This window comes from Schistocerca serialis, chromosome 1 (assembly GCF_023864345.2).
Source record: "Schistocerca serialis cubense isolate TAMUIC-IGC-003099 chromosome 1, iqSchSeri2.2, whole genome shotgun sequence".
Classification (NCBI taxonomy): Eukaryota; Metazoa; Arthropoda; class Insecta; order Orthoptera; family Acrididae; genus Schistocerca; species Schistocerca serialis.
The window spans coordinates 994,099,929-994,124,689 of NC_064638.1; the positions used below are offsets into that span (position 1 = coordinate 994,099,929).

Consider the following 24,761-nt stretch of genomic DNA (forward strand, 5'->3'; position numbering starts at 1 on the left):
TGTAGTTAACTGTTTGTGTTCCAGATTTTTATTTTTATTTCTCTGAGAAATTTAATAATAATGATTAATTTGCTACTTAAATCATGTTGTGATAGGAGGTTGGACTGTGCCAAAGGCACTTGAGCAAATGATAGGTAAATGTTTTTGATATGTTAAAAAGTATAGACCTATATAATGTGAGTGAAAGGAAGTTTTGTGATATAAAATTTCATGATGGCACATTCACACAAAGATTCAGAACCCCTGTATAAATATCAAGTTTAGTGTTCCCATCAAATTTGCACTTAGTGAAATTTACTGGAAACAGGGGCATGTGTAACAACGACGCTGTACTATTGTACATATAAGTAAATTTTTTTTCCATCTGATTTTTCGATAAATTTGTGTAATTGATGTTCTAATTTCATTTCTTTTTTGTTTCATGTCATTGTGTTAAGAAAACTGTAAACAAGTTTCAATGTGAATATTAATGTTTATGTCAAATGTCAAGCAATATTGTAATAGAATTGAAATGTAACAAATGTTGAAACTGTTGCAAGATGTTTAAAATTGTAACTGTGCGTCTGGTCCATACATAGGCAATGTGTTAGGATATGTAGAATGCAAAACCTCGGGTGAATACCATGTCTGTAAGGGAGTGGTAAAAGGTGGATGGCAGGCGAGCGCGGGAAAATGCACGCGGGCGTTGTACGGCGCAATGGGCTCAGCAGTGGTAGTCGGAGTTTGGCACTGGTCTGAGCAACACCTTCTGGAGCGAGGAGGCTCTCCTGGAAGACGTAGTTTCACTGAGCCTCGGGTATGCTGTTCCAACGCCCACACAGCATGGCAAAATTCCACAGGCACTAAATGGAAAAGTATTGCGATGCTAAGAAGAATTAAAGTGCCGATACGTCAAGAGCCATAGCTGTGGTTGTATGTGTGCTCTGTGCCTCGCCATCTCACCGCCCGCCAACCGCCGCATCGATACAAGCAGGTTGAAACTTTTAGTACTGTATTCGTATGGACCTTAGAGTGACCTGTTCAATAATAACCTAAATTTTACCAGAATTTTCCCCACATTTAATTATCCTCACAACTAACCTAGACAAATGTTGTGCAATCCGAGTGTCCCGAAACGAAAAATTGAATTTTTTTGTTAAGAATAATTACTTGCAGACCTAGCTATGTTAGAATGGTGTTTAAAGAACTGTTTTGTTAATGAACCAGTAAATGAATAACGAAGGTCTAACGAAGTTGAAAGATAACTTTAATATTGATATAGTAATGAAGTTTAATTATTTCGAGACAGATATAAAGGTATTTAAATGAGAAGTAAATAAGATAAAAAGAATAGTAACTCATATACTGGAAGTCTTGAACGCATGATAATTTCAGTAATCAATTTTTTTAATATAGTGATCATAACAGTATCGGGGTCTCCCCCCCCCCCCCCCCCCCCTATTCATTTGAATTCTGAAGTGTTCCACATTGGTTTGACCAGCAAAAGTTAAAGTCAATATATAAGTCAAAATTTATCAGTGTTTTATCTTTATCAAAATTGACATTTTGTATGTGGCTCGAAAGTGCTATTTCTAGGGTAACCTATGCCCAATTTTAATCAGATCAATAGACAGTACGAAGTTGTGTAGTATACATTACAGTGTAGTGTTATGTATTTATGGTTTTTCCTTATCAGTACAGAACGTGAAACTATCAGTTCAATAGATTTTCTGGTTCTAAAATTTTACTATATTATGCAGTATTACTACGTGTTGTTATACATGAATATACATCAACTTGTACAGGGAAGAAACTCAGTGAATGCCTAATTAGGCTGGCGACCGTATTATTATCAAATTGGTAGCGTCTTCAGTGTTGCTTTTGGTACATACTGACGTGTAATTGCATTTTGAACTTACTTGACGGATCATTGTTAGTACAGGGTGGGTGTAAGTCTGATTTGCCACCATTCAGGTACACGTGGTCAATATCCATACGAAAATCCTGTCTTGTAAGGTTAACCCTGCTCACTTACCATAGTACAGGCTTTAATGAGTATTGTGTGCCCCACGCGCACGTTACAAGGTCACTGCATGTACATAACAACGCATCTTGTAACACCTGCAGAAGACAACTGTGTTGGCCTTCAAAATATTGTGCACACAAAAGGAATTTATAAATTGGCTGTTCATCCAAATGCACACTATTAATCAATCATACTGAGAAAATCCGAGAGATCACACTGATTCATATTCTGCTACCCAGCAGCTAACAAAAGTTGTTTGAGAGATAGCAAAAAGTATTCCCTCAAGGCATAACGTATGATACTGATGGTAAAACTTGAATGGCAAGTCTAATAACCATGCATTTCCAGTTAATTTGGCATTTATGACTTACATTTATTGCCCCAAGGTCTCCCAGCAGTTGCTTTTGGAATCCATCAACTTGGCAGGCAAGAGAGTTCAGTAAGTATATTCCTATTCTCTGCACAAATCCTTCTTGTTCCATTTCAGACACAATGTGTAGAAGTATATGAACAAGGCGCTCATAATCAAATAGCTGTAACAAAATCAGCCCATCATACAACTGAATAACAGAAACTAAAATGTTAACAATTTGTCTATGTCTATATTAATTAATGTCCAAAACTAAACAAGAGAGAGAGTACATTAAATTCATAATCCATCAGTCATATCTGCACTTTTGTTGTGAGTAGAATGTAATCATTTGATGAAGTTCACTAATAAGCCATAAAGATATCATTTTAATCCTATTTCGGTTGGTAGAAATCACTTATCATGAAGCAGGCCAGGAACAGACCTTAGTAAAGGCTCAATACTGTTAAAAAGTGAAATTTACGTACCCTAGCAATGGTTCTGAGAGATAAGAAATGTTTGTAATAGTCCAACACAAGGCTGATCATCCCACAACAGGATCTATACCTGTCATTAAATGCAAAATGAAATACAATGTCTTCAAGAGAAATGCAGAGCTTACAACTGCTAACAGAAAGCACAGGCAAATCACACCAGCTGATGTCTGATATGTGCTAGAATTTTCACTACCAGTTACATTCGCCAAATATCAAGTGGCAGATGGCTGGGATCTTGTGGATGTAACACTATCAAGTACAAATACTATGGTAACCTATTCACAAAAAACACTACTTTATTACTGCTGCTGGTTTGACAGTGAGGGCTCAACATCTCCACACAGGCTCTTGCAATGGGGCTGCTGTTACTGATGTGAAAATGGCCAGCCCGATACTCTCATGAGGGATAGTTTAATGACCTTTAGATGTGTGGATGTTGCTGAGCTATACACTTTGCACTCACAATCAAGCTAAGATCCTACATTTGCTCTATCAACCCTCCAAGAACTGTGGCTAAGGCACTATAGGATAGTAAGTACTTTAATGGTCTGTAGTTTTAGATTCAAGAAATGAAGCATTCAGAAGAGTTGGTTATTCATGATGAGGCCCAGAAACATCACTGAATCATTCACCTTCAGCACCTTGTCACTCACAACTAGTGACAGAGGATGTCCATGGGCCTTAACAATGGAAATGTATGCAAACAGTTTTGTCCAGGTGTGCACTACCCACACCTCCAACTCTTGATGGTTATCTGCAATTGCCTTAGTTTTGTAGCAGTGTTGGAATGGGACCAAAATAATTCCATTATCTATTCCATTCAACTGCTCTTCCAAGTCCTTTGCTATTTCTGACAGAATACCAATGTCATTGGTAAACCTCATAGTTTTAATTTCTTCTCACTGGACTTTAAATCACTTTTAGGCTCTGTGCCAAATTCTACCGAGCAGCTTCCCCTTTAATTTCTTTCCCTCAGTCCTTGTACTCCTACTATTTTTCCTTCTCTTCTTTTCCCACCTATCAAATTCCAGTCCCCTATCACAATTAAATTTTCATAACTCTTAATGATCTGGATAACTTCTTTTATGTCATCACACATTCTTGTAATCTCTTCATCATCTGTGGAGCTAATTGGCATATAAAACTTATACTACTGTGTTAGGTAATGGCTTTGTCTCTATTTTGGCTGTGATAATTTCAATGTAGAAAGGGCAAACACTAATGAAAGTATTACAAGAAGATTTTTTAATATCTTAAAATTACTGAATTTACATTGTACAAACTCCAGCCCCACATGGAATAATGCTGGCTTGGATAATATTATTGTTATTTTTCAGGCGGTATTTGTGACGTCAGACTATCTGGTGGAGTTCTTGCAGATCATGAACCACTACCTTTCAATCTTCTGCTGTGAACATTGGTCAGAACCTTCAATCAATGCAAGCCTAGAGGACAGAAAGAGGTATTTATTAATTTATTTATGGAATTAGCAAATGTAAATTGGGACTTTGTGTGCAACATACAAACTGGGAAGGATACTGTTAAACAGTGTTTTATAAATTTCTTAACATATTCACTGATTTGTGGTACTCCTGTTCAACATTAATCAAAACTACATCCACACATAAACAAAAAAAGACAGAAAGGAGATGCTCAGACTGTACAGAATATATAAAACTGGACTGATTTCTTTGATATACCTTGAGGTCTTTTTAATGCTGGGATCTACGTAATATAATGTGTAACAAATAAGTACCTCTATCTCACACAAATCCAGTGTACTATACCAACAGAATCTTTCTGTTTGCAGGGCTGAATGATTCTTCAGAACAAAACAGTGACCTTGTTGACATTGGATAATGTTGCCTTATGTGTAAGGCTAGTCGATCTGTGTCAATTGCAATTCCCTATTGGGGTTTGTTAGGCTCTAACGTATAAAACAAATGATAAAATGCTTTCAGTATTTGAAATATATACAACTGTTTAATTTCTCAAAAAATTAGAGCTTTGGCTTTTTGTTGGAGAGAGTGGATATCAAATGTAACAAACATCAGAACATAAAGAACAAAAGAGAGGTCTTCATTTATGATATTACTACGAAGTGTATTCAGAAGAATTATTACGGATACTGGAATGACGCACTGAAGTCATGTTGACCTACTGTTCATGAGTCGCATCATAATAAAAAAAAGACAACTCAAGGCTTTTATTTCCATTTTTATCCAGGTGTGTGTGTGTGTGTGTGTGTGTGTGTGTGTGTGTGTGTGTGTGTGTGTGTGTTTTCTGCATATGAGTGGTTGCTTTTCATTAGTTTTTGTTAGTTGTATCCATTCTGGAATTTCTGTTATCATCATGTTGTTATCATCTGTCCCTTAATCATTTTCCACATCTTTTGTCTTTCTTGGTCCATAGTTTGAAGCAAAATTCCTTTTCCTCCAACAGTTGCAAATCACGTCATTTATTTCTCATGTTTCTTATGTATTTCCTTACCCATGAAGAGCGAAGTTTATGTAACTCAAAAGCTACAGATACTTCAAACTTAGTGTCTCAACTAGCACTCTTCTATCTCACCATCTTTCACTAGGACTCCTCTTTTGCATTAAACACTGTAAGAATACCATTGTCTTTCCTTAATAAACAACAAGTTTCATTTCTTTGATGGCAGAAAGTCCAATTAATCATTGAGTGCCGTGTAACAAACTCATTTTTATAAGGAACAGGGTTGTTCTAATATCTGACAGATAGCAGCACTCAGGGTAAAGCAATGTCACGTGACCTTTGGAAGACATATGACATAGTTCAACACTGTCACCGAGTGGACAAAATATGAGCTTACAAAATATTGGACAAGATTCAGCACTGAATTGAAGAGTCCTTGGCACTTAAAACTCCACATGTTGTACACTAATGGGAAAAATCATCAGGCGCGAAATTAATTTTGAAATATCACAACTGAGTGTCACAGTTGGAAATATGCAGGGTTGTCCACTTACAAATTTCAGTGCAAAAGTCTCTGGAACAACAACAGATACTGAAAAACAACTTTCATGGGTATGAATGTAAGGCAGGTGCTCACAAAAGCAGATACTATGTGACATTCTAAGACATAAGAAAATATTATTTTTCAACATAGACTATAATTTTTTTAAAATGAACACCCCAAATTATTTCTTATGCAATAAATAACATGAAAAATCAATTTTTTTAATGGACATCCCATATTATTTCTTACCCAATAAATAACATGAAAAATCAAGAAAAGGATGGTATTGGATGCATCACAATATGTCAGTTACATCCCAAGAAATTGCAAAGTAAGGTTGACACTTCTAATAATAATAATAATAATAATAATAATTTTTATAAAAAGGCACCGCTGCTGCACATCCTGAGTTGCAAGCATGAACCCCATATTGCTCATAATTGCAATGTGACTGATGTACTACAAAGCCACAATCACTTTACTTATTGCTGTTTATACTGTTATTAAGTAGACTGGAAACAATACAGGTGGCATCATGCTGTCACAACGTTTTGATGAAGTTCCTACTCACCAAAAAGTTTTGACAGTACATCTAAGAGTATGTTCCCAGAATGCTTTGAAGTGGGAAAAGTACAAAATTACTTACTAACAAGATAGGAAACAGTTTAAGATTCATTGGAAGAATCCTAAAGAAATGTAGGTCTCTCACAAAGAAAGTAGCTTGCATAACCCTTGTTAAACTGATTACCAAGTGTTGCTTCCAACTTTAAGATCCCCACTAAGTAGTATTAATAGAGACAGAAAATATTCAAAGAATAGCAGCATGATTCCTAATGGAGTTCTTTGAGTAGCACAAGAACATTAGGGATATGCTCATCCAACTACAATAACAAATACCACATGAGAGTTTAATGTTGACATTCCCATGAATTTGTGTCCCAAAAAGAGCGAAATAACACATTAGTTCCTACCACAAGTAGGTCACAAAGAGACCATGGCAATAAAATCAGAGAAATCTGAGCTAGTATGACAACTTATTGTCAGTTATTTTTGCAATGCATCACTTGCGAATAGGCAGAAAAAGTGCAAAATGATGGAGATGGTCAAAATATCCTCCGTTATACACAATGTGGTCACTTATATAGTACAGACTAGCTTAGCGGCCACTGCTTCACTCGTGTAGTCTGTATGACCTGCACAGATTTTTGTTGTTTTTATTTAATCAAAATTTTACGTTGTTCACAAGTTGCAACACCTTCTAAGCTTTTCAAGCTAATTAAGACCAAATGTACTTCTGACCAAAACACAATTCTGGTAGCCGGAGTCCAAAGTTTTTGTTAATCATGGCTTTTGCATTCTTGTGGAGATATAACCATAGCAACTTTCATCCTCTAACAAATATTTTTTTTTATCTAACCAAGAAGTGAAATACCAATTTTCATAAATTTAGCTGTAAATTTTTTTAATATAACAAAATATTTTCTTAAAAATTTTCATCATCTATTGCATTCCCTTAGTGGTTGAAATTCCAGATATTGTCAGCTACTTTACCTCCTTAGTGGTTGAATTTCCAAAAATGCTAAAACAAGTATTTTTTATTTTCTGGCCGACAAACCTAATATCAGTTTTTGTAGTTCTAGCTTCAAAATTCCCTTAATAGTGATACACTTTTAAAAAGACTTTCACCTCCTGTTTAACTCCCTTAGGAGTGGAATTTCAGACAATCCCTTCCTAAATTATGCCTACAGTATAAGCTGCACACACTCTTCAAACTTATCCTTAACAGTTTGGGCTGGGCGATGATGAGTCAGTGAATCAGTCTGACCCTATTTCACCCTTAGGGGTTGAATTTCCAAAAACAGTGAAAAACATATTTTTTCAACTCTAGTCAAGAAGCCAAACACCAGTTTGCAAGGATTTAGCTTTAAAAATGGTTTCACAATGTAATATTTTCATAAAGCATTTCATCCTCTTACAGGTTAAATTCCAAAAAACAGTGACACGCGTATGTTTTATTTCTAATAGAGAAGTCAAATACAAATTTTCATAGATTTACCTTCAAAAATGCTTGCACAATGAAATATTTCATTTTACCCCCGAGGACTGAATTTCCAAAAAGAGTGACATGTGAATGCTTTATTTCTAACAAAAACCAAATGAAAATTTTCAAAATTCTTGCACAGTGAAATATTTCCATAAAACCTTTCATCACCCATTTCACCCCCATTGGGGTTGAATTTCCAAAAACATTTCACCCCCACTGGGGTTGAATTTCCAAAAACATTGAAACACATTTTTTTTTTATTTCTAAAAAGCCAAATTTAAATGTTCAGAGATTTAGGTTTAAAAATGCTTTCATAACAAAATATTTTCATACAAAAACTCATCCCCCCCCCCCCCCCCCCTTTAAGGTCTCAATTTTCAAAAACACTGAAACACATATTTTTTTATTTGTAATGGGGATGTCAAATACCAATATGAGATTTTCACTCTGCAGCGGAGTGTGCGCTGACATGAAACTTCCTGGCAGATTAAAACTGTGTGCCCGACCGAGACTCGAACTCGGGACCTTTGCCTTTCGCGGGCAAGTGCTCTACCATCTGAGCTACCGAAGCACGACTCACGCCCGGTCTCACAGCCTTACTTCTGCCAGTATCTCGTCTCCTACCTTCCAAACTTTACAGAAGCTCTCCTGCGAACCATGCAGAACTAGCACTCCTGAAAGAAAGGATATTGCGGAGACATGGCTTAGCCACAGCCTGGGGGATGTTTCCAGAATGAGATTTTCACTCTGCAGCGGAGTGTGCGCTGATATGAAACTTCCTGGCAGATTAAAACTGTGTGCCCGACCGAGAAGTGTCAAATACCAATGTTCATAGCTATAGCTATAAAAATATTTTAGTACTTATTTTCAAAAAAGGCTTTTGCCCACTATCCCCCCCCCCCCCCCCCCCCCCCGCCCCAGGGTTACAGTTCCAAAAGTGCTGAAACACAAATTTCTTTATTTCTGGCTGAGAAATCCAGTACCAATTTTTGTACATCTAGCTTCAAAACTAGTGACATAAAAAAAGCCTTTATCTCCTATTTCACCCCCTTAGGATTTGAATGTTGAAAAGTCTCTTCTTAAACAATGCCCACAGTATAAGATCCACACTTTCTCCAAGTTTCAAGTTCCTATCCTTAGTGGTTTGGGCTGGGCAATTAGGAGCCAGTCGGTCAGGACACCGTCTTTTGGACACATATATAGAGAAGACTATGTACACAGTCATGCTGATTAAGGTTTTCTACGGTTTCCATAATTCAGTGAAATGTCATGAAGGTTATTTAAATTAAGTCTTGGTCAAGTTTTTTCTCCATCCATGTCCAACTGAACATACGCTTTACCTTTTCTCTTTCATCATTCTATCAAAACTAAGCAAATGGCGACTGATGACAGTAAGGATGACATGTAAAATGTTATTAAAGATGTTGTAAAACATAAATGAATTGCATCACCAGAAAAATTACTTGTTACTGAAATATGAAACAACACACAGAAAGTAAACACGAACTAGGAAATACTTACAACATCTTCTGGTATCTTGAACTGGCATAACGTAAGGCAGCCATTTCGCATCATTGTATCATCATCTCTGTGTGCACTCATACCATTCAGTAACGTACAAATAACACGTCGTCTGATTTTAACAACAAATGTGTACTTTTCTTTTCCTTTTACTATGTAGAAGAGTGTTGCACTGCAAAGAAAATGATTTAATGAATTTCATGACAGGTTTCCACTAAATTTTACAAATAAAACCACAAAACGATGAAACTTTTCATCAGGTTATGAGCATGGAAAATGCAAGCATTTCTAACATAATGGAATTATTGCTACTGAAACAAAACGTTAAAGAAATTGACATTGATGGTATCAACCATTTTGAAATGAGTCTGTGTTGCATTAGCTATCATTGTGTGTTAACAGAAACAACTGTACAGGAAGCATTATTCAGAAAGTATAAAACGACGAAGAAATAATTAGTTGAAATGAAAATAAATTTACACACAGTGACCTCGTAAGCTATTACTTTACAAAGTAAAGTAAGTCACTTTACAAATTAACAACCTTGCCTTTGCTGCTGTATATTAGCGAATGTTGGACTGATCAATTACAAGGAATTGAATCATCAGAGATGAAGTTACTTCCACCATAGTGGGACATTCATTACTGGATCATAAAAGAAACACCAACATTAGACAAGATTAAATGTTTGGACCCATTACAACTGAGAAATACAGACACAACTGTTAAGACAATATCCAACGTGTGTCTAATAATAGGATAACTAAATCTGCAAAACTATATAATCCAACAGGAAAGTGAAACATTGGACATACCATAAGCAGGCAGTGTAAACAACTCTGAGGCACAACAAGCCAAAAGGACTAATCCTTGAAGATGAATTACAAACAAGAACATAACTGTGATTTTGAGCTTTCCCAGTGTAAGATGATTTTGAAATGTTCTCAGGAAATCAGATGGCTGTCCAAATAGTGCAATATTTTGGCAAACTGACATACTGTTCTCTTCAGATGGTTCTGATGACTGACTTATCTTCCACTGGGTGCTGTATGATACACTTCCAGCCCTCCCACTGTCGAGTTCAGTCCCATGTAACTTTTCATGGCTTGTAGTGGCACAGGCTGTTTTGTAGGAAATAGCATGTCACACTCGAGGTTTATCTTAGCCAAAGAAATATGTTGAAAGAATTCTTAATGTGTAAGTTAGGCAAAAAGACCAGACAGTCCATTGCCTGCGAAATTCTGTGCGGAGACAGACTAATCTATGGAAGCCTTATGTCTGGGGAGTGGCACTGCTGTTAAAACATTGCCACCTGCCGTGATGTGGGGCCACTTACTTCATACTGGTGCCACACCAGAGATGAGCTCAGCCCAAGGAATTGTGCCATGGATGATAATGTGCAGCTGGCTGCTTCTCTGTGCAGAGAGATGAAATTATGTTGATTTTGGACCTTGGGTGTCGATCTGTCACATAGGCAACATTGTTGGTTCAGGCAATCACAATACTAATTTGGTGTTGGAAAGATCTTTAATGTGAACTGCTGTTTATGATGTTGAAGAATATGTAAGTTAAACTGACATCAGGGTATTTGTGGATTTGGTGACATTAGTAGTAGAACAGCCTCTTTTACAGCTCCACACATTGCTGCCATGTGTAGAAGAACCATTAGCACGGCAGACTGGAACCGAGTAGCAGGTCTGGTCCACTACTGCAAACGGCAACCAAATTATTTACAGAAATTGTAAGTATTAAAGATACCTGATGAGACATTATGTGCATTTCCAAGTATTACACACTTAAGTAAAAGCATCAATCAGACCACCGTGATGCTGTATCTGGTATCCTCTGATGGACGTGAATAACAGTGGAGAAGTGGAAAGAGAGCGACTATTACAAGATAAGAAAAATTTTGAAAAATTATGAAGATTTTGCTAACAAGTTAGGCTGGGTGCCCTTGACATCAACAACACTTTTTTTATATTTATTTCCACTTTGGTACTGCGAAGTCAAGAATAATTGTTTATTAGTAGTCGGAAAACAGCAAAAGCCTCGACTGTGGTGAATTATCAATAAAATACAAAGAAGAGTGAAGGTGATGGTTCATGAAACATGGGTGCCCAACAATGATGAAGTGGGAGCAGCCAACTGAGAAGCTTTCTATCTATGAGGAACTGTCCCTGCTCCATTTACTCATTGGGAATTCCATGCAATAAGATTATGAGACTTTGCTCCACGACACCAACACTAGACAACTCACAGCTGTTGCAGTCCAGGCCGCACACATGGTGAGCTGTTAAAATGTTGACTAAGATTTATTAGTTATTTGAGTAGAGTGTTGTGATTATCAGTAATATTAGTTACAATTTATTTACAAAGGAAATAGAGTTGCATATGATTGTAACACTGCCAGTGGGGGAGTCTGGTGGTTAAACAAATACACAAAGAAGCATAAAATATGGTGCCAGGAGCATAAATCTGTGAAAACACGTCATATAGTCTGACGAGTAAACATTTTCATTATTTCCAATATTGGGCTGTGTTTATGTCTGGAGAATGCCAAAAGAAGCCTACAATCCTGATTGCTTGATTCCAATTGTTTACGAAGGCCTTAATGGCTGAAGCTTTATTTGTGACAGTCTTTTCGTTGTGCCTATCTGTGATTCAGCATCTCTGCTATGTGGTGAGTAGCAACTTTCCTTTTCATAATATTGTTATATTCAACCCTGGATTTTCCAGTGTTTGATTTTTATTTGTAGTATGTAACATAAACATAGAGGTGCTCTTAGGCCTTAACTGTTTGATTACTTATAATGTTCACTTAGACTTTAAGAACAAAGCAGTATCATGGTACAATGATAAGTCCAAGCATAAGGTATTGCTTAAAAGTAATGAGGGAAGAGAACTCTAATGCATGCCTTTTGGCGATTAGCAGTAAACACAGAATTACTAAAAAAAAAAGAACCAGTATTATTAAGTGATATTGGATCCACGTAACAAATAAGAGAAAAAGCTCAGGAGTCGAAGGTATTAACTAATGTACAGAAACAAGAATATTCCAGAGGTATTGTCCGACAAACCTGGAGTTATTGGTGAATAAATGTGTAAAAAAATGATGGAAGATAGTACACCATTCTTTTGTAAACCAAACGCTGTTCCCTTAAATTTAAGACTAGCAGTACACGAGGATATTAGCAAAAATGGTAGACAATAGAATAATTGAAAGAAGCAAGAGCATTTGTAATAATCCACTACTAGTTGTACAAAAATCCACAGGAGGCGTACGGTTGATTCTAAATGTGAGTGTGTTGAATAAAAACATTGAAACAGAACATGATTGCCCAGTGTGTATAGCAGAACTACTGTCAAAGTTTGCAAATGTACAATATTTCAGTTCAATGGCCATCACTACTGACTATTGGCAGGTGAGACTTCACAAAGATTCCAGAGCAGTTACTGCCTTCCTCTCTGAAGGAAAATTGTAAAGAGTACAACCGTTTGGTTTAAATATTTCACTATTGGTGTTCATAAGAGCAATTGATGAAGCCCTAAATAATGAGTTACTGCAAGATCTGATAATTTATGTTGGTGATGTATTGATAATATCAAACATAGGGAATGGACATTGTAATTTACTTACCAGGACTTATAGTAAACTCTACAAAAAGGGTATTACTATTAAGTTATCTAAATCACATTCTGGGAGAAGTGAAATTAAATTTCTAGGACATGCCATGGGAGCTGAAGGTATACAATCAGACACTGACAGAACAAGGGCGTACCTGAACCCTGAAATATGAAACAATTGTGCTCATTTCTGTGGCTAGTCGGATTCTACGGACAATTTATAAAAGGATAACCAATGAATGATCTGACACGTCTGGCTTTATTAAAGCAATTTGGAGATGGAATAAAGAAACTTCAGAGGCTTTGGTAATATTAAGCAGGCATTAGTCCAAGCCCATATACTCAAACATCCAAAATAAATGAATATTTCAAGTTTGCTACAGATGCATCAGATTGCAGAATCGCTCGTAAATTATTTCGAGATACGTGGGAAAAGGAGTTAGGTACTCATAATACCACATCATTCACCAGCCAAAGCTTAGATAAAACAGAAATTAACTACACAGCCACACACAAGGAATTACTGGTGACAGTTTCGAGTGTACAAAAATTTCAAACATTAATGTGGGAACTCAAAGATAGAGATATACATGGACCATCAAGCCTTAGCATTCTTAATGAAAAGCAGACTCCACAGATTCGTCTGATGTGCTGGGTATTAGTCGTACAAGAATATGAAACAGATAAACACAATATAAAGGGATCTCTCAAAACAGTACCAGACAAATTATTGCGACTTCCATTAGGAATGAGAACAGTAACAAAATCTAAAGGACCTGGGTCTATCTTTGGAGTGAATTTCATGAAATGTAACAACCCAAATGGTGAGGTTATGAAAATCAAAAGAAGCACTAGACAAAATGTATCAACATACTGCAGTGAAAAATGGTCATTAGTACAACAAAAAGCTTTACCAAGTACAGAAACAAACTTAGGCCTACTGAAAATTCACGATGATGCTTTGTTTTGCAGAAATGATCAAAGTTCCAGTTACTGGAAATTGTGTATTTCCTACAAGACAGGATACGACTTAACATTGGTAAATACACAAAGGATATGGACATTTTGGTACCAGAAGACGTATTAAACATATTATATAGTTTTAATGTTTTAAGAACTAAAGTAGAAAGGTGACATATATAATGAGAGCTTGTAGAATGCACCAAAAACTAAAGGAAAACACAGCGTGTCTCATGAAAGACACCTGGGAGGGGTCCACGGATCATGTGGAGTGTTTGCTGGCTATGGCTACTGCATCTTCTGGTTGTCGCTATGTGCATTTCTCGGACATCGATGCTTTGCACGTGCCCCTGGCACAGTGGGACTGAGTATACTGATGTTGTTTTTTTTTTTTTTTGTGTGTGAAGTGTAATTGCTTCAAATATTATTGGTAGATGTCATTATTGCAAATGTGCTGAATCCAGGGCTTTCCTGGACTGTATGTCATTGGGACTGGTCCTCGCAAAGAAACACTACTGTGTGTCCTCTGTACTGTGTGTCTGAGAGTTCGGGTGTTTTGTTTTGAGTTTCTATTCAGTATGGTATATACTAAGACCCCCTGGTGCGGTCTAATGCACTGCCTTCCGGTCCCCGCCACAAATCCACCTGGCAGATTAGTGACGGGGTCCGGTGTGCCGGCCAGTCTGTGGATGGGTTTTAAGACTGTTTTCCTTCTGCCTCGGCAAATGTGGGCTGGTTCCCCTTATTCCACCTCAGTTACACTATGTCAGCAATTGCTGTGCAAACACTGTTTCCACATATATGTGTACATCATAATTACTCTACCATGCAATACTGTGTAAATGACAAAACATGTTGGAAGGAAGTGAATGATTTGCTAACATCTTAAAACATATGAAATGTATGTATAACAGTAAATCGAGCAACAGGAGAAAAGGGGTGTGAAATTACTACAACGCTTCTCCATTGTTAAGAAGGTAACACAGTACACAGAAGGATGTGAGCCGAAATAAAATGGTATAGGAATTAGGCAAAGTGAACCTAGAGAAGGGATAGCACTGAGCATTTTCTTTTTTGTAAGGCTAGGTGGACTCACGGATGAGATGACCTACACCTAGGTAAGTTGGACTCATAGACAAGATGACCTTTACTTTTGTAGGGAATAGATTAGATTCCATATAGAACACTGACCTGTCAGGTATTACGAATAATGAAGGAGTACTTTCCTCTCTGATTGAAGGTAATGTATCAGTTCTTGTAAGAAATTAAGAGACAGTATTCTAAAAGCATCCTACAAATGGGAAAGCAGCATTAAATACAATGATAATGTTTGCAAGAGAATATCGAATGAGTTATAGATTATGACGTAAAGGAATACAAGTGAAGAAGGTCATACTCATTCCGAAATTGTATGGAATATGGTTCCTCATACAGGCAGATGAAAAATAAATTTTAAAGAAACACATTCTGAAAAATGTGCAAAGGTTATAGATAGTAAAAATAAATTAAAATGGAATAATGAAGTTTCTATTTTCTCTTGTTCTCAAAGAATACAACAACATGAGTAGTGTTAAAAGATGTTTAAAATGTCACCGTAAGTCTCAATAATAAAACATTACAATTGTATAAGTTATGCAAAAAGCAATACGAGGTCAATGTAAAAGAATGATTCAGACATCTTCCACCTCCATGGCAGGATACATATTGTCACAGGCCATATTTTAAAAAATATCACACTCAATGTTTAACTTAGCAGACGAAATATGTTGGAAAATTTCTTAATGTGTAAATGAGCCAAGAAGACTGGACAGCCCACTGCATGGGAAATCCTGTGCAGTGATGGAGTATCCATGGAAGCATAATGTTTTGGGAGTGGTATGGTCTTTAAAACAGTGCCACCGGCTATGATGTGGAGCTGTTTACTCCATGCACTCTAAGATGAGCTTGGCCCACAGAATAGCACCAAGGGCAAGAATGTGCGACACACTTCTTCTCTGGGTCGAGATATGAAATGCTAGTGATTTTGGACCTTGGATGATGATCTGTCACATAGAGAACACTCCCTGTTCAGGCAACTGTAATACTAATCTGGTGTTCTGAAAGAATGTTAATGCAAAACAATGTTTATGATGTTGAAGATTATAGAAGTTTAAATGACGGGTTAAACTGACATCTAGATATCTGTTGATTTGGTGATGTTAGTATGAGAACAGACACTCTTACAGCACCACACATAACTGCCATGTGAAGATGGATGATTAGCAAGGCAGGCCAGAACTCAGTAGTGGATCCTGCAAATGGTGACTGAGTTATGTGTTATGGAAGAGTTTGATGCTCTTCCTTTTCATGTGGTTTTTGGACCTTCTTCCGCTCTTCTGTAGGTGTCATCCTCCAGTGGGTTGTACAATTTCTTGTATACTGAAGCACAGCAATATTGTAGAATTTCCTTTGTCGGCAGGTAGGATGACTTTCTCAGAATCTTTAGGAGACGCTTAAGCACATTCATCTCCTACGAGAGTTTTGGCTTTCACAATGTGTTTCTTCCTCTACATCAAAGGAAAGAGAAAGGACAAGCTGTTACACTAAAATGACAGTGTCATCAACATTGCTATGAAAGTTAGTCCCTTTCCAAGTACAGATAAGATTTCATGCAACTGTTTTGTCTGCACAATTGATTACAGTTCTCTGTGGCAGTTCTTATATTGATTTCACCACAAATATTCACATTGAGTGGATTGTCTGCATGTTGTTGACTGCTCTGCTTTGTTGGACTGAGACCAGCTGACAGCATCTATCTAAATCAGGTACTTGATGCATGATTTTAGGCTTTCCCAGCATGTAATGGTTTTGTAATGTCAGGTATCCAGCTGGGTAGCATCGTCCAAAGGGTGTGATGCTTTGGCAAGCTGTCTTGTTGCCAGTAGTCATCAGGACCACCTGTACACAGCAGCTAGAGGCAGTGGTCATATGTACGTGAGTTGTTCTTGTGTGAAAGTGTGTGTTATTTCTACTTCAGAAGAGGGCACTTTGGCCGAAAGCTTAAATGTATGGCAGTCTTTTTGTTGTGGCTGTGGCTTTCTGCGACTCAGTGTCTCCTCTTTGCTGAGATATAAAGCGTCCTCTTCCCGTCTCATCGAGTGTACACTGTGTGTAGCAGATCCTTTCCCTAATCAGGGCCAGGCTGGTTCATCTGGTGATCTAGTTTGCAGCTGAAGATTGAATGTGATGAACAACCTTCACAAAAGGTGGAATGATTCAGTTGCCACAGAATCTTAACAGGAGAAGACAAAGGAAGCCAGAAGGCAAGCTTTCATGTTCGAAAGCTTGTCTAGCTCCTTCAATTTGCTGTAAATTTCTTTCCTGTAGAGGTACTTGATGCGTGATTTTATGCTTTCTCAGCACATAATGATTTTGTAATGTTGTCAGGTATCCAGCTGGGCGACATCGTCCAAAGGGTGTGGTACTTTGGCAAGCTGACTTACTGCCATTAGTCATCACATGGCAGCTAGATGCAGTGGTCACATGTGTGTGAGTTGTTCTTGTGCGAAAGTGTGTGTGTGTGCTTCCTACATCAGAAGGAGGCCTTTTGGCTGAAAGTTTAAAGGTATGGCAGTCTTTTTGTTGTGGCTTTCTGCAACTCAGTGCCTCCTCTATGCACTCTATCCTTTTCAAAATATTACTGGTACTAGATTCTAAACTTTCCACTGTTTAAACATTTTACTTCATTAGCTCAGCAAATTTTCAAGTCATAACTGTAATATGTCTTAAAAGGAATCTTATCATTTTTCACCGGATGGTGGAGGAAAAGTACAAATTTGAAGATAAAAAAAAAGTTATAAAATACTCTAGATAGGAATTTAATATTAAAACATCTCATTAGTATGGCACTCTTTATGCATTTCATTTACAAACAAATTTTGATGTTAATATTTGTTGGCAAAAGATTAAGTGTTTTCCTTCATAGTTTGAGACATATTTTGCAATGGTACGTAACATACTGCAATTCAAAAGACCTCAATGGCTGTAGATAAGCAGAAAACAGGGTCAGATATGACAGCTGCAATTAAATATGAGCTGAATAGTGATCAGTGTGTAGAAAACTGGTTCAGATATGTACAACAAATCTGAGATGGGACAATGTCAAAATGAATTACCAATGCACAGATCAATATGGAACTCAGAGGTGTGGTAATATGGGGGGGGGGGGGGGGGGGGGGGGGAGGAGAGAGAGAGAGAGAGAGAGAGAGAGAGAGAGAGAGAAATAAAACCATAATGATTATAAAACAACTGACCTTCTAAATGAAACACCTGATTCTCCTCTTCCAAACTATATAACTAAACACTTGCATAGTAGGCACATGAATGGCCACACCAATATTCCCCAACATAAGCAACTGTTACATGAATGCTGTATATGACTCATAAAACAATATGTACTGTTAATTATTTTGTTGCAAATGATAAAAATAAGACCATTTAGAAATTTCCTTTTATGCACCTAGTGAACTCTCCAGGAAATACTGCCTTACAGTAGGACTGTCCATGTTCACATGATACTGAAGAGCTATGCTGGCAGGGTCTTCCAAGCTGGACAGGTCTTAGACAATGAACCAGATGAAATGTGCCTCACAGCCCAACCTTCCCAACTCTATCACACACCCTGTCACATTTTTAAGGAAAGGGGACACCCCTGCACATCAACAACAGATGGTAATGTTGAAGCTGTGAAGAAAATTGTTTTCGAAAATCGTCAAATTACTGTAAGAGAAGTTGCTGAGGATGTTAGCATATTGCTCGGTTGCTGTCATGCAATTTGTTTGGATGTTTTGGGCATGAGACTTGTGTCAGCCAAGTTTGTTCCAAAACTTCTCAGTTTTGATCAGAAGAACCGCCGCATGTGCATCGCCCAAGGAGCTCTTGAATGACGTCAATGTTGATCCTGATTTGCTCAAAAGGGCCATAACTGGTGATGAAACATGGGTTTATTGTTATGACGTCAAAACCAAAGCCCAATTGTCCCAATGGAAGCATCCCAGACAGCCAAGACTGAAAACAACATGCCAAATTTGATCAAATATCGAAGTTTGGTTCACTGTTTTTTTCAATTACCGTGGCACAGTGGATCATGAATTTTTGTCTCAAGGTCGTATGATCAATAAGGAGTATTACCTTGGTGCTATGTGCCATTTGCAAGAAGCAATAAGCAAATAACATCTGGAGTTGTGGAAAACAATTCATGGTTTTTGCTTTGCAACAAAGCACCTGCTCATTCATCGCTACTTGTGAGAGATTTTTTGGCCAAAAACAATAAGACAATCATGCCTCAGCCACCATACTCACCAGATTTGGCCCCCTGTGCCTTTTTCCTGTTCCCAAAACTGAAGAGACTTATGAAAGGACGAAGATTTTCAATAACTGAGGAAACAAAAACTGCATCACTGGAAGTACTCAAGGCTATACCAAAAAGTGCTTAAGTGATTTGAGGATTGGAAGAAGTGTTGGCACAAGTGTATTATATCTGTGGGGGATTACTTTGAAGGGGACAACATGAATACTGATGAATAAACAAATATTTTGTCATAAAAATATAAAGTCACCATACTTTTTGAACACACCTCGTAGAATCGATTGAGCTGTTTTACAAGATGTTTGCTGGAAGGATACTTATATCTTTGATGTTAAAAAGCATGCAATCTTTTATGGAAGCTGCAGTTCAGGACACAAACTGGATATGGGATTCTGTGAGAGTAAGACTCTAGCTGCAAGTCTTTCTGGGTTTTCATCCATGACCCCTAAGGAAAGCAGTATTAACAACAGACATTAATAGATGTAAAATATCATTTGTGAATTTCTGTACACCCAAAGAATGAAGCACATCCCCAAGCAAGGGATGATTTCTATGCAGAATCGAAGATAGTGGTTGATGCCATTTTGAATAGGAATTGTGAAGTCTCACTGGGTGATGATATGAGTGCCAAAGTGGGACAAGAAGATGTATCCATTCAACAACTAAAAGACAGTTTACTTGAACTCAGCAACATAATGGGACCAGGTTCATCACCTCTGCAACATCAATGGGGATGTTCATCAGAAGCACAAATTTCAAATGGAAGGATGTATACCAGATGGTAAAACAGTTAATCAGATAGATCACACTGCAATTTACACTAAAGCAATGAACTGGGTGATGGATGTAGAGACAACATGTGGTGCAGTGTGTGTGAGCAATCACTTCCTCGTGAAAAGCTGGCTACAAGTACAAACCACAGCCAGAGTCTAAAACAAAATTAAGAAAGTAGTAAGCTATCACATCACTACAAAGAAAGACAAATTTCAGGTCGAGCTCTGTGACCACTTTGAAACACTGCAGAAAGAGGATTCACTTAATAACCCAGACAACATACAAAAAGAAGTAAGGGATGCTGTAAATGAGGTGGCAAATGCAGTCATCAAGAAGCATATGAGGAGCAAGAACATTGGACTTGGGGAAAAATGCTTTATGGCATTAGGCAAGAGAAGAGAAACCAAAGGGAGCTGGCTGTGAGAGACAGATTTTGCACTAGGCAAAGCACAGTTGAAGAAGTACTGAGAACTACCCAAATAACCCTGAGGAGAACAAAGAGACTATACGTCAAGAAATGATAGAGGTGGCTCAAAAGAAGATTTCTTGAGAAAAGAGGCTCACAAGATTTACTGTAAGTTAACTTCTTTACGAAGGGATACTAGAGCCACTGAAAGTCTGTTAAGGGTAATAATGGGCTCATATTCACCAACAAATTTAACAATGCTGAGAGATGGAAACAATACTTCAGAGAGCTCCTCAGCTGTGGTGAAGCTAAAAATCTATTCAAATTCCAACCTCCTGACATGGTAATTTAGACTAGCAACCATCTACACTCACTGACATAAAGAATCAGATAATGAAGAACAACAAAAGTATAGAAGACAATGGAATCTTGGAGAAGTCATTCATGCTGGAGGGGAGAGACTCCACGAGAGAATTCACCAACTAATCAAGACGATCTGAATTACACTAAACAACCACAACACTATAGCCACCGACCTACTATCAATATAAACAAACCCAGGTGATAGCAGCGTCACCTATGAGGAATGACTATAGTAGACTCATGTGCAGTGCATATAAAATCAGTGAGAATGCTACCAGTGTGAAGAGTGGGGAAGGTACCTGATCTTTCTGAGTTTGCCGAGGGCAGACTGTGATGTTCTGGAGACTCAAAACAAGCATTTTGGAAACTTCAAGATTTGTCAAGTGTTCAAGGAGTGCAGTGGTGACTGTCTTCAACATGTTGCAAAACCATTGGGAAAGCACATCCAGATGTCATGGAGTTAGGTGGCCATCCGTCGTTACAGATGTTGGACACCGTAGGCTGGGCAGACTGGTAAAACAGGACAGGAAGCGAAACGTGGCAGAACTTACTTCTGACTTTAATGCTGGGCAGAGTGCAAACGTGTCTGAACACACAGTGCACCGAACACTCCTACCGGTGTGCCTTCACAGCCGACGACCTATGCATGTGCCAAAGTTAACACCATGACATCGGGAACTATGACTGAAACGAGGGAACTGCTTTTTGATACCTGCACTGTGGAACCGAGACAAGCTGGTGGCAGCCCATTATGCTCTGAGGAACATTCACAGGGGCTTCCAAGGGTCCTGTGGAGCTTGTGATAGGCACCACGATGGCCAAGGAGTGTTGTACACTGGTTGCAGGTCACGTACATTCCTTCATGATGATCATGTTTGCCAACAGCAGTGGCATTTTTCAACAAGAAATTGTACCATGTAACAAGGCCAGGAATGTGATGGAGTGGTTCAGGGAACACAGTGGCAAGTTCCAACTGATGTGCTGGCCCCCCAACATGCCAGATTTGAACCCGATCAAACACTTCTGGGATGTGACTGAACGTGGATTCAGAGCTATCGGCCTCCTCCCCGAAATTTATGGGAATTGGGTGACTTGGGTGTGAAGTTGTGGTGCCAACTCCCTCCAGTGACCTATCAAGGCCTCATATTGATTCCATGACATGATGCTTCACTACTGTTATCTGTGCCAAAGGTGGACATTCCGGCTATTAAACAGAAGTTCGTAATATTCTGGCTGATTGGTGTATGGAGGAGATACAAGAAGTCTCAAAGTCAATGTCATCTGCCCCATACATAAGAAAGGTGACAAAATGGACAGAGGAATTGCCCTCCTGAATGTCTGCTGTAATATCCTGAGTATACTGGATAGAATCCAGCCATCTGCAAAAGAAGTGATTGGTGAAAACCAGGGTGTTTTTAGAAAGGGCCACTTGATTGTGGACAACACCTATGTACTGTGGCAGCACTCTGAAAAGATGTTGTGAGAATACAGTGAAGAACTTCATGTATTCTTCATAAATTTTAAGAAGCATACAACTGCACTCACCAGGAGAGCCTGACGAATTACCAAGTTTGGAATAGCCATAAAATTTGTCAGTACAGTTATACCAAAGGTAAAAAAAGGTAAAGTGAAGCTTGGGAACTCAAACATGGGGAGCTTTAATGCAAGCACAGTGCTGAGACAAGGGGATGGTGTGTCACTGATATTGTTCAACATGGCAGCTGAAAAGGTAATAAGGGAAGCTTTCTGTAAGAAACTCTAATGTATCAAGGTAGAAGGTGAGAAAACAACACATCTCTCATTTGCGGATGATATGATCCTGTTGTCCAGACCCAAGGAAGAACAGATGCGGATGCATGACAGAATGGAAGTGGTAGCAAGCAAGATTGGTCTCCTTGTGAATGAATCCGAGACAGAGCATCTGGTAACAGGCAGGACGTATGCCTATTCCAGACAGTCGGAACCTGATCCTTCAAAACAGTTAATAATATTAAATACCTGGGATAATGTTTATAGAGGATATATCATGTGAGGCAGAAATCAAAGCAAGGCTCTAAGATGCAAACCAATCATACTTTAGTTTGAGTAAGCTTTTTAAATTGTGCAGTCTCTCAGTCTCTTAAGGATTTCATCTATACAAAACACTGATCCAACCCATAAAGATGCATGTTGTAAAACTTGGAGTGTCTGGAAACAAGACTCAAATAATTTTCTCATTTTCAAGTGGAAAGTCTTAAGGAAGATCTAAGGTCTGGTTCAAAACAAATCACTTGGGAATGGAGGAGTCACCATCATTGTGAGCTGGATGAGATCTGCAAAAGATCAAATATTGTGGACCTGATGAGAATCAAACAGTTGTTTGGGCAGGGCATGTCACTCAAATGGATAAAAAACTGATGGCCTTCGAAATCCATGGCTTTTATTCCCTGAGGAAGAATGCCATCATGCAGACCAAAGAAAAGATGAGATACTTGCTGTGGAACAGCATATATGGTGACTGGTGACACACAGCAAGAAATAGAGCACAATGTAGCCACAGACCTCTGGGCCTGATCTTTTTAAGCACAGTAAAGTAAGCAGTCAAGTAAGTAAGTATGCAACTACTGGAGATGGTGACCCTTATAGCTCAACATCACTCTGTGTGCTGTAGGCAGAAGACATTTCCTATGGAAGTATCCTGGTCTGATTAAAACCAAATAAAAATGATTTTAAAATCCAGAGATCTGTCTGCTCTACCACCCATAAATGTCATTTATCTGTAAAACTCTTCATTTAAGTATAATCAGTATTTGATGGTTAACAGACAATTACGATCAAAAGATTCACAAGCTATGAGTCAAGAATTACTTGGCAAAAAATGCAGATCTGAAGCTTCAATGAAGTGGCTAAAACATAGTGGAATGCAACAGCATATACACTTGGCAAACTTGCTACATGATTTTCAGTGTATTTGCACTGCAATATTCAATTATCAAAATATTCTGTTGTGTTTTACTCACTTCACTGAAACTCTAGATTTGCACTTTAATGAGGAGTAAGGAAAAATGTACAATAACACACTTCTATTTTAGCAAATACGATTCCACAGAGCATATGTTAACACATAGTATTTCAAGCAAATGCTTAGCTTCTGGTGAAATAATACCTCAATAGAACTCTTGTGAAACTGTTGGTCATAATTCTCAGTAGCAAGCTATTGTGCCTTCAGGGACTTGCACTTTTGTAGTTTTCAGATTCACGCACTTTCAAACATTAATTGTACAAAAATGCAGAGTTTTACAGATGAATGGCCTATGTGGGTGGTAGCCCAGACACATCTTATGGATGAATGGCCTATGTGGGTGGTAGCCCAGACACATCTCTATACCTATTTTAAAATTACTTGTATTTGATTTTTGCTATTTGAGCTGGGTTACTTCTATTGTCAGTAATTTCATCACCAAAACGGGTTTAAATGCACTTTTAAAAAGGAGAATAGCAACTTTCAAACACTATATCAGGAAAACAGAAAAGACATAAGTAAACTAAACTGTAGAGCTCACAGAATTCTCCAAAATTCCTTCATATACATATACAAAGCAGACAAATAAAGTTTTATAAATACCTGCCAGAAATCTGTATGTGTTTTTCATTTATATGGCGATCCATTGCTTCAAGAACAACATTAAGTGCATTATTCAAATTCTTACATGTTTCGTAACGAAAGAGATGATAGAGATCATTGAGCACTTTTTGAAGTACATCTGGGCGATCAATGTAAGCTGCAGCTGCGATTAAAATTTGTTCCTCTGAAGCATCGCCAGATATCTGAACAGAAAGTGAATTCATGAGTCATACGTTATTTCTTAATGACAGCTACATTAGGTTTATTTGTAATAAATATAAAAC

The 24,761-nt window shown here is 37.9% G+C and overlaps 1 protein-coding gene across 2 annotated transcripts in view; it reads right to left on the minus strand.

Moving 5' to 3' along the window:
• LOC126413070 (protein zer-1 homolog) overlaps nt 1-24,761 on the minus strand; it is a 186,755-nt gene that overhangs the window by 85,823 nt on the left and 76,171 nt on the right. For both annotated transcript variants that reach the window (XM_050082977.1, XM_050082970.1), the window contains exons 5-7: nt 24,478-24,680; nt 9,400-9,571; nt 2,377-2,538 (exon numbers count right to left, since the gene is read on the minus strand). In XM_050082977.1, the coding sequence (XP_049938934.1) occupies nt 2,377-2,538; nt 9,400-9,571; nt 24,478-24,680 (537 nt within the window). The remainder of the gene's footprint in view (nt 1-2,376; nt 2,539-9,399; nt 9,572-24,477; nt 24,681-24,761) is intronic.